Consider the following 15,054-nt stretch of genomic DNA (forward strand, 5'->3'; position numbering starts at 1 on the left):
TGGAAAGCAAATAAACCAGCTGGATTCAACTTCATTTGGTATTTTCTCCCTTTTCTCTGCTGGTCAGTACTGGTGGCTTGTGGGTGGGGTAGAATCCCATCTCTCATTTCTATTGCTACCAGTCCAGGAAGTTTCAATTCCCCTAAATTCTTCTGCCCTAAAGTATGAATACTCCATCTCCCCATTTTCTTTCTCTTCATCCCCTAGTGCAGAGAATGGGTCTTTCAAAAAAAAAAACTGCTTTAATAATCCATCTAATCCAACCTCATTATTTTACAGATAAAGAATCTAAGGTCCAGAAAAAATCTTAAGTAACTTGCCCAAAGTCACAGAGGTAGTTATTAGCAGAGCTGAGATTTGAACTCAGGTCTTCAGACTCCATGCCATGTGTTCTTTCCATGATGAGAATCTGCCCCTAATGGAAAAAGGATATGATAAAAAACATATCAGAATCATCGAGCTACAGGCTATGAAGATCTTACTGTAGCCATAGATAATGATTTAAAAAGAGATCCCTCCATGAGGCCAGCAGCTCACTTCTCTGCCTCAGAAGAAAGACCCTGAGCTCACCTAAGCCCCTATCACATATAATATAAAGCCCCATCCTCACCTTGCAGCTTGTAGCCTTGTTGATCAGCCCCCCTTCTCATCTACTCTCCCTCCCCTGGGCTTCCATGACATCGTCCCTTTCCTCATTCTCCTCTTGCCTGTCTGACTACTCCTCGGTCTCCTTAGCTGACATCATCCAGGTCTCACCCACTAATTACGGGTTTTCTCAAGTCTTCATCATGAGACCACCCTCTCTTCTCTATATACTCTCTTGAGGATCTCATCCATTCCCAAGGATTCAATTATCACCGCTATGCAGGTGAACACGAAATCTATACCAGCTAGAAGGAAAACTAGGGTAAGGTGATGAACTTTACCCCAGAGCACTGAATTTCAAGGTCATTGATAACGCTGACATTCTTTCCACTTTGGGGTGGTGAGCTCCTTCCTTATCCTACCCTGCTACCCACTCCCTTTCCATAATGGTCATCCCACTTGTCACTTCTTCCTTCTCTGTTCCCTCCCCACTCCAGCCCCCAAATGCAAGTGTTTTTCCTGCTACTTGTCCTAAGCATGTACTAGATACAGCTCTAAATCCTGCCCTTAATCTCTCTCCTCAGTTCTGGTCCTGCCCAACTTCCTGCTAGAGATTTCAACTGACTGGAGTTGTCCTGAAAGCATCTAAAACTAAACATGTCTAAAACAAAATTTATTTTCCCCCTCCCTTAAACTTCCTTATTTCTTCTGAGGGTGTCACAATTCTAGTCAACCAGATTCACAATCTCAAAGTTATATCTCACTGTTTCTTGTCCTTGACCTCTCATATCCAAATAGCTGCCAGCTTTTGTGAATTATACTTCCACAACATCTTTTGCATCCACACCCTTCTCTCTCGCACTATCCCCACCCTAATTCAGGCCACATCGCTTCTCCCTTGTATTATCAAGACCAGCTGGAGACGAGCGTTGGTCTCCAAGTTTCTAATCTGTCCCTCTCCAATGTACCCCCAACACAGCTTTTAAAATAATCTTTCTAAATAAAACACACATCTGACTATGTCACTCCGCTGCTCAACAACCTTCAGTCTCAAAGATAAAAACTAATTCTGAAGCTTGGGTATTAAAGTCTTTTATAGCCTGACTCTAACCTACCTTTCCAGACTCATTCACATGACTCCTCTACTACATGTTCTGCTTTTCCCTGAACTTCACAGTCCGTCTCACAAGCTGTCCTGCGGGTCCAGAATGCATTCTCTTCTCACCTCAACATCTTAAAAGCCTTAGCTTTCTCCAAGGCTCACTTCAAGCCTTATGACCTATGGAGCTTCCAGAGCACTCTGGTTGTTAATGCATTCCCATACTCCAAATTACAGTATATTTACTGTCACCACTAGGTCGTGCTGTTGGAGTGTACAACTGCCCAGTCCTTTAAATTTGAGTCTAAAGTCATCAACAGGATGACATTCTTGCTGTTAGTCAAAAGCTCTGCCTCCTACATTTTAGCTCCTAGGCTCTTAAACCATCAAAAGCAGGGGTTTTTAAACCTTTTGTGAGAGTCAAGGACAATTTTAGCAGTTGGGTGAAGTCTATGGACAATTTCTCAGAATAGTGTTTTTAAATGCGTAAAATAAAATACATAGGATTACAAAGGAAACAAATTATATTAAAATACATTCAGTAGACAGCAAAACTGCAATCACATGTGATCTAGTGGTAGAGCTAATAACTATAGTACTTTCAATGAGCATAAATGATATTTCAAGACATCTGCAACAACTGTAATATGATGTGAAAATATCTGTGATTTTTATTGGTGACGAAGTGCCAGGTACTGTCACAATACTATCATGGTCATTTGCCTACATTCATAATTGGAGGAAAAGATTTCATTTAGAGGTTAGTGAAAATTAAAAATATGAATTTTCCCCATCCAAGTTCACTGGAGCCCTCAAATCTACCTGGACATGGACCTCTGGTTTAAAAACCCCGATCTAGAGATACGCATGCAAATTAGTCTCTTAGCTTATATACCCATTACATTCTTTCCGCATGTCAATCAAAAGCTTCTGCCCTTTTAAAGGTCATTCTCCTAGTAAGTAGTTTAGTTATATTAAATAAATGGGTGGTAAAAGTAGGATTGCTTGAATGTAACACAGATTACCAACTTCATTCACTCCCAGATCAAATGCTCCCTGCACTTCGTTCCCTACCTCCACCCCCACCAAGGGAAAATACCCACTTGGGGCAGTCTTTCTTTTCCTATTCATGGCAGCATCCCTAGTTGGGGAGAGTTGAGATCATAGGACCATAGGAAGTGAGCACCAGATTACAAACACTCTCGCTGTCATGCCACAGCTCGGGACACAGGGCAAAACAGTCTAATCTCCAAATCAGGGCAGCAGCTTGAAGTCTGGAAATCACCTTTCAACTCTCTGTGATTTCAACCACAACTTTCGATTTCCTTTCACTCTCTCTGTGGTCGCTTTAGCTACTGCCCTCTGCTGCCAAAGAACTTGTCCATTCTAGAAGCCTAGCCTTCGTTGGGAAGTGTAAATGTTTACATTTTCCTGAGACAGTATGGTGGCAGGGAGGCCAACGTGGCTGCTGACTTTTGTCCCCTGTTTCCACCCTCAAAAATACTAGGGCAGTCCCTTGTCTGAGCTCTCACCACCCCTTATATCTGCTATCCACATGAGTCTCTGAACCCAAAGGGCCAGTGAAACTCTTATCAGTGTCAAAGGGCTGCCCTTTTACCTTTCTTTATATCCCCAGAGCTTGGCACAAAGGAAGAGCTTAATAAATGTTTATTGACTATTGACTAATTATTGTTGTTGTTCAGTGGAATCTAATTCTTTGTGATCCCATTTAGAGTTTTCTTGGCAAAGATACTGGAGTGGTCTGCCATTTCCTTCTCCAGCTCATTTTACAAATGAGGAAACTGCAGCAAACAAGGTTAAGTGACTTGCCCTGGATCGCACAGCTAGTAATGGTCTGAGGCCAGATCTGAACTCAGGTCTTCTTGACTCCAGGCCCAGCTTTCTGTCCACCTTCCCATGGACCAATCAGGATATATGTAAACTAGTCACTAACCTATGCTCAGAAAAGGAAATAGAAAGACAGACGTCACCTAGAATTGAGGGTCTCACTTTGCCATGGTGCTTCTACTGTAAGTTTCCATTGCCGCTCCTGGTGGGATTGAGAGGGAAAGAAAAACCCCCTTCCCTACTCCCTGTCCTTTGCTGCATTCTTCCTGCACCATGGTCTGGAGAATCAGAGAATCAAAAGAGAGAGTTTAGTCTTGCTAACCACACTATTCTCTGGCAATAATCTGTCCATCCCCCTTCCACCTTCCCTGCTCCTCGAACTCACCAATCATCTTCAAGTCAATCCCAGTCTGGTGTCCAATCAGAGGAGCTCACTGCCCCTCTGCAAGCGGCATGGAAGTGCCCCCTTCTGACAATAGTCCAGTCTAGGGGTGTGCTGGTAAATGCTTAACACACCACTCTCCAACTTGACACATTTTAAAGTTTAATCAGCATTATTCACAATTCCTCCATCATTTTCTTAAGTCTAGAGTAGACAATCAATTAAACAATAAATCAAGTCCTGATTTGTAGCATTTGCCAATTTCTGAGGTGCAAATACTCACTAAATATTTAGTAGCTCCTTTTCATAAACCAGTGAGAGTTGGCTCTGGCACACCCCTAATCTAGGCCCTCTAATCTCATCAAGTTGATTGAGGGGTTCATCAGGCTGAGCGGAAGTTCTCCTGATCAGCCTCCCATTACATCAAAATGTCACTGTGTCAGCAAGGGGAGTAATGTGTCTCTTCTACATCATTTATTTGTGTAAATGTATCCCTATCACCACATAGAACGTAAGTTCTTTGAGGGCAGGGATTGTTTTTTCTATACCCAGTGCTAACACAGAGCATATAATAAGGGTTCAGTAAGTGTTCATTTTATTGTCAAATCAAGGGACCTATGGCTCTAAAAGGAATTTTCTCATTAGATATGTGTGAGAACCTGGCACTGTCAATGGAGAGAAGCAAGAGAGATGTTTAAAGGCAGCCCTGCCTAGAAGCGGGGCGGGGGGGGGGGGGGGCGCGGGGGAGACCAAAGATCATCCAATGGTCTTTAGAGGGCCAAGGTCTGCACTAGGCAAGGCTGAGGGGTGGCAGGATTTATCTCAAAGGTAGGTCCTTCAAACAGGATCCCCTACTTTGATGGCTCAGTCTGGTGGAGGAGCTCAGCTAACTGCCTTGACTAAGGTCCGGCCAGCTGGCCAGCTTCCCTGGACTTGGATGGGGGATGGGGTCAGGGAGAGTGGAAGAAGAAAGGGGAGGTTTGAGGGGTGGGGTGGAGGCCTGGGACTGCTGCTTGGGCAACCATTCTGGATCCTTCAGGATTAGGGCAGAAAGGTACCCCAGAAGTTGTGGGAGTAGGGACCTAGAAGGATTGGATGGTAGTAATGGGGAGGGGGGTGTCATGAAGCCAGAGGTGGGAGGAGATGGGGGCAGAGACCAGATGCAGGGGAGGAGCTGGGGAGGCGGAGGTTGGGGGGTAAGGGGGAGGAGAGGCAGACGGCTACCGGAGCTTAAGAGGAGAGGTCCAGCGGCCCCAGCTAAGAAGAAGGTGAAGTGGGGGAGAGGTGGAGGGGAAGGAAATGGGGGAGGGACAGGAGGGTGAGGAGATAGACGGGTGGGTCAGAGGTGAAGGGAAAAGCAGATGCCAGGGTCCAATTTTATATCCCCCTTATCCTGGAGGTTGTACCAAGCTTTGGAACTTTTTTCAGGGCTGAAAGGTCTGCCACAGTGGAGTTAGTAGGAGACCAGAGAGCAGAAGAAGTCTAACTCCCAAAGGTCAGAAACTGAGAGGAGGAAAAAGGAAGCAGAAGTGATTTGGCCCAGAAAAGAGAGGGGAAAGGGGAGGCCTTTTAGGGGAAGGGAAGTGGGGAAGCCATTCTGGGAAGGAGTTAAACGAGAAAAGAACCAGGAGGCTCTGCAAGGGGAAGACGAGCAAGAATCTTGTTGAGATCAAGATTTCTTGGGTTGGACAGCCTAGCAACAGGCCCCAGCATGCTGAGGGTTAAGCCCGGGCTCAGCCCCTCTTCGGGATGTTTACGTCCTCCCCAAAATATTCATCTTCAGCCTCTCATCTTCTCCCTCTATTCCCCTCCCTCCCCCACAGGCCTTCTCAGTGCCAGGGGCTGGGGGTGGAGCTAGGACTTCCAGGGCGCTGGGAAAGTCCAGGGCACTGGGAAAGTCCAGGGCACTGACCTGACGCCAGAGGAGGGAGGGAGAAGAGGATCAGAGAAGGGAAGGGGGAGGATACTGAGTGGAAGGGACTGGGGAGAGAAACTGAGCTGAGAAGAGGGGTGGCATAGTCAGAGTAGAGTGGGCAGAATGGAAGAGGGTGTGGGAGGGAAGATGGAATCTGTTTCCAGGGCCTCAGGAACCTGGCCCTGGCTCTGACGTCATTTACAATTTCTGGGAAACTTCAGAGAGTAGCTCTTCCCAGTCTGTCCTGCTGGGGAAGAGAGCTACAAAAGAGAAAGCTAGGAAGGGAAGGGAAAGAGGGCTAGCTAGATAACAGTTTCAGGAAAGACTCACAGGAGGTATCTCTCCCTGTCCAGTCCCCCACCCTCGCCCCATCCCCAGGCTTTGATGGGCCCAGAACTGGGAGAGGTCTGCAGCTAACTTAGAGATGCAAGCAGGTGAGGAGGGGCACCCCAGGCCGGTGCTAAAAAAAAGCCTAACTAAATGTCCTATACTATCTGCCCCTCTCTTCTTCCATAAAATGCTCCCATTCCTCTGATGTGGCTCAGGTGGTCTTAGGAAATGAGCTGCAAAGGGCCTCGGAGATCACTCACCCCTCTTCAATTTTATTAATTAGGAATCTAAGATCCAAGTGAAACGACTGGCCGAGCTTATCCATCCAGTGAATGGTGCTGAGTTTCAAACCCAAGTCCTCTGCCTACAAATCCAAGACGCTTCCCATTGTTCCACACTGTTCTTTGTTCTATCAAAGGTGCCCTGGTTATTCATTTTATTCTGATTTCACTTTCTTTTTCATTAGAGTGCATTTGTCCCCTACCCCCCACTCCCCTAGGAATGGCCCCATCAAAGGCCACATCAACCCCTCCCCCCCAGTCCATTACTCCTTCCCCTCCTGAGCCCTGCTTCTCCCCATGCAACTAAAGGATGAGCCCACGGGCAAACGAGGACTAGCAGGGAACTGTGATATTGTGTCTGGGTGACAGAAGAGACAAAGATGGAGTAGGGGGTGGAGGGAGGGTAGAGAGTGTGGGATTTGGCAGGGGGATCTTGCTCTCATGGACACAGCTCCATCCCTTGCAGGCGCTGACTGACGTGCAGAAAAGAAATGAGGCAGTTGCTGTTGCCCCTGGCCCTGTGGCTTAGTGCCCTGGGGCCCACAGGAACCAGGGGAGATGAGCTCTCAGTGCCACAACAACGGGGCTTGCAGGTGGCTTTGGAGAAGTTCCATAATCACCCACCTGTGCAGTGGGCATTCAAGGAGATTGGTGTGGACAGTGCCAGTGACATGGTGGGTGGGAGGGACCCCTTGGCTGGAATGAGGGTGGGGGGTATACTGAGAGAAGAATTCTCTGCTTTGCTCTGGGAGGGGGTGCATTCTGGGGTTCCACTCCAGGCAACGGTTTTTGTTTCGTTTTGTTTTTATGCAAAGGCATTTAATGGAATAACAAAGTATTAAAAAAAAGTCACAACAGAACATTACCCCACCCAGCACTTTCCCAGACACACAAACTCTTTTTTGACATAATGAGCACACATGCAGAGGACGTATGGCCAGGGCACGCATATGGAGGAACAGCTCACATATCATACCTGCAATCTATCAATGTAGGACCATTGACACCTGGTGATAGCAGATGCCCAGCAGGCAAGCTGGAAAATGATCTGGAATTCATAAGCCTCCAGATGCCAAGAAAAGATTATAGGACCACAGATTTAGAGCTGGAAGGGGCCTTAGAGGTGATTTAGTCCAATGGTTTCATTTTATAGATGAGAAAATTGAGGCCTACAGAGGTCATCTCCTGCCCAAGATCACAGAAGGATTTGAACCCAGGTTCTCTGGTTACAAATCCAGGGCTCTTTCCATTGTAGCACACTTGGATGCCATCTTCTCAGGGCCAGCTCATTCGAGGGACAGCAGCGCCATAGAGTTGGGTAGGAAGGTGGCACAGTGGATTGAGTACCAGCCTGGAGTCAGGAAGACCTAAATTTAGATCTGGCCTCAGATACTTCCCAGCTGTGACCCTGGGCAAGTCACTTAACCCCATTTGCCTCAGTTTCCTCATTTGTAAAATGAGCTGGAGAAGGGAATGGCAAACCATTCCAGCATCTTTGCCAAGGAAACCCTAAATGGGGTCACAAAGAGTCAGACACGACTGAAAACAACTAAACAACAACAATGCAATATAGTACCATACAAAGCAGTACAATGCAACCAACATTTATTAAATACCTACTGTTTACAAAACACTGTGCAAAACATGGGGAAGTGGGGGGCGGGCAGGTAAGATAATGCTCCTAACCCCAATCAAGCCTACCAGCCACAACATAAAGGAGGGGAGCAGATCATAGGGATGGTAGGAGCTGCCGGTTCACCTTTGTGTCTATCTTCAGTCATTCCCCGGAGGGACATTTGTTCGACTGGAGTTTAGGCTCCAGCAGACCAGCTGCCGAAAGAAGGACTGGAAGAATGCTGAGTGCAAGGTTAAGCCCAACGGGGTGAGTGAAGGTCCTGTTCCCTCTGCTATGTGTGTGTATTTGTGTGGTTTCGGGGACATAGATCTGAGTCTCTATGTGCTTATGTGTAGATAATGAAACATGTCTGTCTGTATATAATGGGGCAGAGGGATGAATGAATGCCTGTATATATAATGAATCCTTGTGTCAAAATGTGTGAACACATTATCACATAGATCTGTGTCTGTATATCGGCATATGCCTTGGAGTGTGTTTCGTATACATAGTGAAACATATGTCTTTTGTGTGTGCCTATATGTGTGTAATAGAGAAATGGGGGGTGTCTGTATAATAAAACATGTACCTCTTTTGTGTGCGTCAGAGAGACAGAGCATGAGATGGGGAGCTATGGGAACATGTGGCTCTTTGTGTGTGTGATAGTGTGGCTTGGGGGAGAGGAAGAATGATGAGAAGCCTTGAGAAGAGAAACTTCATCTTGGAAGGCAGTGGCAATGCAGGGTATTGGGAGTCAGTGGGCAGGGGTGGACAGACAGCCTTCTGGAGGTCAAGCCAATTTCAAATGAGTCCTTTGGTTGGGTGAGGGTAGGAATGAGCCTAGTCTTCCAGAGAAAAGGTGAGGAAATAGGACTGTTTATATGGGGAGCAATTCTGCTGTAGTATCAGACAGTTCCTGGGCGAAGCCTTGCTTTGAGGTCCCCAAATAGTGAGGATGATCCTACCTACTGCTTCTAGGTTTCAAGACATTGGAGAGGCCAAAGGGAGAGGCATTGGTTTGGGAACTCCCAGGACTATTGAATTCCCTAGGCTTCCCTGATCCTTAAAAATGAGGGTGTCCCAGATCTAGCCCACTGGGTAAACCCAAGACTGAACTAATTCAGAACTAAATACCAGAGCTTAATCTGAACCAATCCAGTTTAGGGGAAGCTATGTGATATAGTGGCAGGAATATTGGAGCAAATATCTATAGACTTCAATTCTAGGCCTAGCTCTGCTACTGACTCACTCAGTAACCACAGGCAAATCACTTAACTTCTTTAGGCCGCAGTTTCTTCTGGACCTATAAAATGAGGGGGTTGGATTAAATGATTTCTAAGATCCCAAAGTCCTAGGATGGAGGAGGTTCTGGGCACCAACTTCTGTGTTCCCCTTATTCTTGACCAACCCATCATCAGTAACCCCACCCTCCCCTCCATCTCTGGTAGTCTTTAGCCAAGAAATAAGCCTATTGCCTCCAGTGCTCTCCATCTCAGTGCAGCTGACCCCATATAACCCCCACCCCACCCCACTCCATAGCCAAGTGTCTCTTCCCACAACAGCTCTAACCGGTTATGTCCTCAGTGTATTCCATTCCCTGGTACTAACTCATCTATTATGTAGTCAACGTGGCATAGGAGAAAGAGTGCTGGATTGGAAGTCAGAGGACCTGGGTTTGACTCCCACCTCTGCCACTTACTGCTTGAGTGACCTTGAGCAAGTCATTTCTTCTTTGGGCCTCAGTTTCCTCATCTGTAAAAGGAAGAGGTGGCACTAGATGACCCCTAAGATCCTTTCCAGCTCTAGATCTCTAATCCTTTGACCTGTGCTCCTATGATCCTAGCGGAAGAGGAGCTGTTTGGCTTGCATCAAGTTTGATTCCAAGGACCGGATCCTGAAACAGATGATTCACTGCCCCATTGGGCCCCCGTGGGGTCAAAGGGTAAGCCTTGATGCTTTGTTTCTAAGGTAGGGGGATGGGGGAGAGTGGAGGGAGAAAGAGAAGGGAACCATGAAGGCTGAATAGTCCAGAAGAAGGTAGCTGGGTGAAGAGGGATCTTGGACAGGATCCATCTGTTCTTTGAGAGGAAATGGTTCAGGTGTGTGGAGGGGGAATAGGGAGGAGGGAGAGTAAGACAAGGTCAAGTCAAGGACTTGGCAGGTTAGGAGGAAGTGGTTTCCTTTTTGGCCTTGTGGCTGAAACAAAGCCTAACTGTCTCTCTAGGATCCTGAGGGGCAGCAGGAAAGCCAGTGCACTCAAGTGGAAAGAGCCGGTGAGGAAGCCCACAGCTATTACTTTCCTGGCACATATGCCTTTTCTAGAAGTCACAGCTCTGGCTGAATTCTAAGCAGGTAAGAACCGCTGGGAGGGAAGAAAGAAAAAAACCTGCACATTGGGCAGGGATAGCCAGGGAGGAAGGCTTTAAGAATTGAGAATAAGGCTAGGATGTGGATCCAGGACTGAGAATGGGGTCAAGATAGACCACAGAGTTAGGCATTGGGAAAATCAGTATCAGGAATGGGAATGGAGTTAAGAATTTCTTTTTCAATCTTAACTCAAGAATTTCTCTTCTCTCCAGGGTGCTACCTTGCTTTCAATCCCTTTGAAAACTGGTGAATAGTGCGAAGGCTCCCAACACCCCTCCCTACCCATCAGGGCAAGCACCCCCTATTCCACCTCACCTGGGAGAAGAGGCCAGACCCTACTAACCCTGTACACAGCACCCTTGTTCCTTCCTGTCTTAAATAAAACTTCCAGAAACTTTGTGCTCCCTACTTCATGTGTTTACTTCCTTCCACAGTGCCTTAGAAGTAAATGGGCATCATGCAAAGGGGGTCAGGACTTAGATGAATGGCAATAACCAATATCCATTCCTTGGGACAGATGATGAAACATGCCTTCCTTTTCTCAGTAGTGAGGTGGTGGACTTTGGGGGGAAGAATGCTGCAAATGCTGTTAGATGGCTTGCTTTGTCATTTGGTTTTGATGAATTGTCTTTCTTTGTTACAAAGGAAGATTCTCAAGGGAGTGAGAATAATATATCAGGAAATAATTGCAGTTTAAAAAACCAATTAACTTTTAAAGGGGGGTCGAGCCTGGTTGCTGCCACTATGGTCACTTCACTGACTTACCCCTACCCCAGTCCTACCCACAAATGGAGCAAAGACCAGACCAGAGCTCAAGGAAAGAGCAGTGGGATTTCCAGCACAAGGGAGGTAATAATGTCCTGGTCACACTACATCTGGAATTCTGTCTTTAGATTTGAGCATCCTGTCTTAAGGGAGACACTGACAAGATGGAGCATGCTCTAAGGAGGACAGCCAGGATGGTGAAGAGGCACAAAATTACTCCAATCATTATTTAACCTACAAAAGCAAAGGCCTGAGAAGGCTGGGCTAGAAAGAACATAACAACTGTCTTCAAATATTTTGAGGGTTGTCTTGTGGAATGAATATTAGATTCTCCTCTCCCATAGAAGGCAGAATTAGAAGCAAAGTGGAGGAGTTGCAGTGAGATAGCTTAAGTTCAATATGAGGAAAAATTCCCTCAGAGTTGTTCGACTTGGGAGCCAAGATGGCTACCTGAAGAGAAGCAGACCCTACAACTCCACCACATCTATTCCAAAAAAGCCTGAAATTCACACCAGATTGAATGATTATGAAATTCAATAAGAAACTATAGTAAATTAATTCTTCCACTTGTCTCTGGAGAAAAAATTAATCAGAAACCTGAGGTCAATAGGAAAGAAGACAGCCAGGAAAGTGAGTGGAGAAGTCCCCCTAGAAAACCCCAAGGTGGTTAGAAATTCCTGGGATGGGGACCTTGGAATCCCTGGGGAATGGCAGGGAGCAGTAGAGAGAAGCTGCACTCAGACCTGGATACCCTAGGCTCAGGGTGTCTGTGATGCCTAACATTGTCCTGAGGTGTCAGAGAGGTCAGATCCAGTGATCTGAGCCTCAAATATGTAGGTGGGGGAGGAGGGCTAACTCCAGGATATAGATGGCAGCATAGGAACCCTGGGGATGCAAGGGTGAGTTCAAGCAGGGCTACCACTCCACCCCATTCTGTAGCAAGGGGCACAGCCTGGCTTTGGCTTAGAGCCCCAATTCGGGAACTAAAGCTGGAGATGAGTAAATCTAAGAAAACATAGACCAGTATCAAAAATTATTGTAGATATAGAGATCTCCCAAAAGAAGGAGTAATTCCATAAAAACTACAAGGTAGTAACTTAAAGGAAAAAAATGGATTTCCACAAAGACTACATGAATATGTATAAGAAATGAAGCAAGAGATAAGAAATGAAATAAAAACTCTGGAGGAAAGAATTGGAAGAACAAATAATTTGGAAAACCAAATGACAAACCTTATCCAAGAAATGGACTCCCTGAAAACCAGCATAGACTAGACAGAAATCAGTGAATCCAGGAGACAGTAAGAAATGTTAGAACAAAATCAAAATATTGAAAAAAGATGATAATGTAAGATAAAAGACTTTTTAAAAAAATTACTTGGGGGGGGGAGGTTAATGAGAAATAATTTAAGAGTCATTAGACTCCTTGAAAATCATGAGGAGAAAAAAAGCCTGGATACTATATTTCAAGAGATGTTAAGTGAAAGCTGCCCAAATCTATTAGAAGACAAAGTGAAGATAAAAAGAATCCATCAATCATCTCCTGGAAGGAATAGTCCCAGAAATGTCATAACCAAAATCCAGAGCTTCCCCATCAAAGAAAAAAAAATACTGCAAATATCAAGAAGAAAGTACTTCAAGTACCAAAGAACTACAGTAAAGATCACACAAGATCTAGCAACTTCTACTAAAAATGAGAGGATATGTTGGAATACCATCTTGCAAAAGGGAAAAGATTAAGGCTTATAATCAACAATAGCCTGCCCTCAAAGCTGAGTATAATCCTATAGAGAAAAAAATATACCTTTAGGGATCATCTCTTTCTTTGTATTTGAATCTTTAGCTCCTAACGCAGTTCCTGGAACATAGTACGTGCTTAGTAAATATTTGTTGATGAACTGAATAGATGTTCAAGCACTTCTGCTTTCTAGACCAGCCCTCAGAACTATCATCTAGGATAGCAACTCCACCCACAGAGCAGGCAAGCCAGCCTCACTGAAGTTATAATTCCCCTTTCAGGAGAGACAAGAGGTAGCATGTTCCAGGCAAGTCAAACCACCACCATCACCTTGACCACTGTCTCCCTTGTTGGAGATAGCCCAAAATCCTGAGTGTAAGAACCAGGAGAATAGCAGTGTCCTCCAGGCCATCAGCCCTGCTTTCAATCCAACCCACACAGCCATCATTGATGGGGGAGAGATCATTGTGAAGAAGAGTCTCACCTACCTCATCACCACCAGCCACAACTGCTGACCAATTGTGATTTTAATGGAATAGGAAGATCTTCCCATCCATTAATAGGCTAATGTGACCACAGGTGTTCAATGATGATGTTTTGCTGCTTTAAAACTCCAACTCACAGCTGTGATACATCCTGAGTCACTGAAGTCCGTTGTGGGAGGAACTTGCTTAAAGGGAAAGCTTGCTTTGGGGAGGCTTGCTCTCTTGAAGGCTTTCACACCTTTTAGTAATTAGGCACTGAAGCATGAGGGTTGTGATACCTTCTAGCTGTATATATATTCTGAGGTTAGCATTTTGCTTCCAGGCTCACTCATGGGAAGAACGTTCTTGTGATTTAGCCAGATGAGACTCTGGGTAGCTGTTAAGGAGCCACCCAGCTTTGAAAAACCCAGATGTTGGTGCTTCTCTCTCTGGTAACTATGTTTGCATTGCTTTGGTCGGACAGTTGGATCTGTCTGTTCATCTGTGCTAATTTCTCAGATAGTTAGAAGCCTTGTCTGTTGATCTGTGCTATTTCTCTGTTTGTAATTTCTCTGCTTGCATTTTCCCTATGTTCAGGGTGCTGACTTTTCCTCTAAACTAAGTGAATGCTATATATGTTTAATTAAAGTGAGATTGTTGACCCCTTTAAAAGCTATTTTTCCTTTAAAAGCAGATCAAAGAACCTGTGCTAGCAGCCATCCTGGGTGTGCCAGAGTGATTGCTGTCACACCAACTGCCATCCATAAGCATAGGAGTCCTAGGAGCAGCATACCCTCTAGACCACTATGGGTGTTGCTTCTGGCCCAGCCCTCACAGCCATTGTCCAGGGAGGCAATGCCTGTGGACAAGGGATCAGCCATTCCTACTAATGACTAACCAACTACCACTCATAGAGTAGGCAAGCCATCCTGTCTGAAGCATCAAGGGACCGTGAGGGAGATGCAGGAGGCAGCACATGCCAGGCAAGTCAAACCACCAACACCAACTTGACCACCATGTCCCCCCACACCCTTATGGAGGCTGCTCAGTACCCTGAACCCAAGAGTCTTGGGAATAGCCATGCTTCCTGACAAAAGAGTCAAGTCAGTTCCCTTTAGAAAATGACCAGGAAGTGAAACAAGACAGAACTATACAAAACAGCAGATAATTATGCTCTCTGTTCCCCAGGTTACCTACTATAAGTTTCAGCAGAATTTCAGAGAAGAAGGTGACCAGTGAGTGATTATACTGGTCTCAGAAAAGCTCAAGGAGGTATGACTTAAGCTGAGATTTGAAGGATAGACTTTGGATAGGCAATTCTAAGGGGCAGCTAAGTGGTACAGTGGATAGAGCACCAGCCCTGGAGTCAGCAGGATTTGAATTCAAATCCAGCCTCAGACACTTACTAGCTGTGTGACCCTGGGCAGATCCCTTAACCCTAATCACCTTAAAAAAAAAAAAGAAAAGAAAGGAAGATAGGCAATTCTGGGAAAATCTTAGAAACTGAAGGATCTCTCCCCCACCCCCATCCTCTCTGTCTGAGATGTGTAACCCTCTGTCTCACGATCTTTAGAAGGTATGGCCAGTTCCCCCCTTCTCCTCAAGTCTGTGTTATAAACAGGCAAGCAGATAGGTATAAGATACCAAGAAGAGAGAGGAGCTTCTT

General features: G+C 45.7%; 1 protein-coding gene across 3 annotated transcripts; it reads left to right on the plus strand.

Annotated features, from left to right (window-relative positions):
• Positions 1-5,098: 5,098 nt before the first annotated feature.
• RARRES2 (retinoic acid receptor responder 2) lies at positions 5,099-10,830 on the plus strand. 3 transcript variants are annotated; one of them, XM_036761924.1, is made up of 8 exons: positions 5,099-5,182; positions 5,343-5,409; positions 6,443-6,577; positions 6,907-7,114; positions 8,218-8,322; positions 9,899-9,997; positions 10,280-10,407; positions 10,635-10,830. In XM_036761924.1, the coding sequence occupies exons 4-7, from the start codon at positions 6,932-6,934 to the stop codon at positions 10,394-10,396; spliced, it is 504 nt and encodes a 167-aa protein (XP_036617819.1). In that variant the 5' UTR covers positions 5,099-5,182; positions 5,343-5,409; positions 6,443-6,577; positions 6,907-6,931; the 3' UTR covers positions 10,397-10,407; positions 10,635-10,830. The 3 variants fall into 3 exon arrangements, with proteins under 3 accessions (XP_036617819.1, XP_036617818.1, XP_036617820.1); XM_036761923.1 differs by lacking the exon at positions 5,343-5,409; XM_036761925.1 differs by lacking the exons at positions 5,099-5,182; positions 5,343-5,409 and adding an exon at positions 6,183-6,263.
• The last annotated feature ends 4,224 nt before the right edge of the window (positions 10,831-15,054 follow it).

This window comes from Trichosurus vulpecula, chromosome 5 (assembly GCF_011100635.1).
Source record: "Trichosurus vulpecula isolate mTriVul1 chromosome 5, mTriVul1.pri, whole genome shotgun sequence".
NCBI classification, from domain to species: Eukaryota; Metazoa; Chordata; class Mammalia; order Diprotodontia; family Phalangeridae; genus Trichosurus; species Trichosurus vulpecula.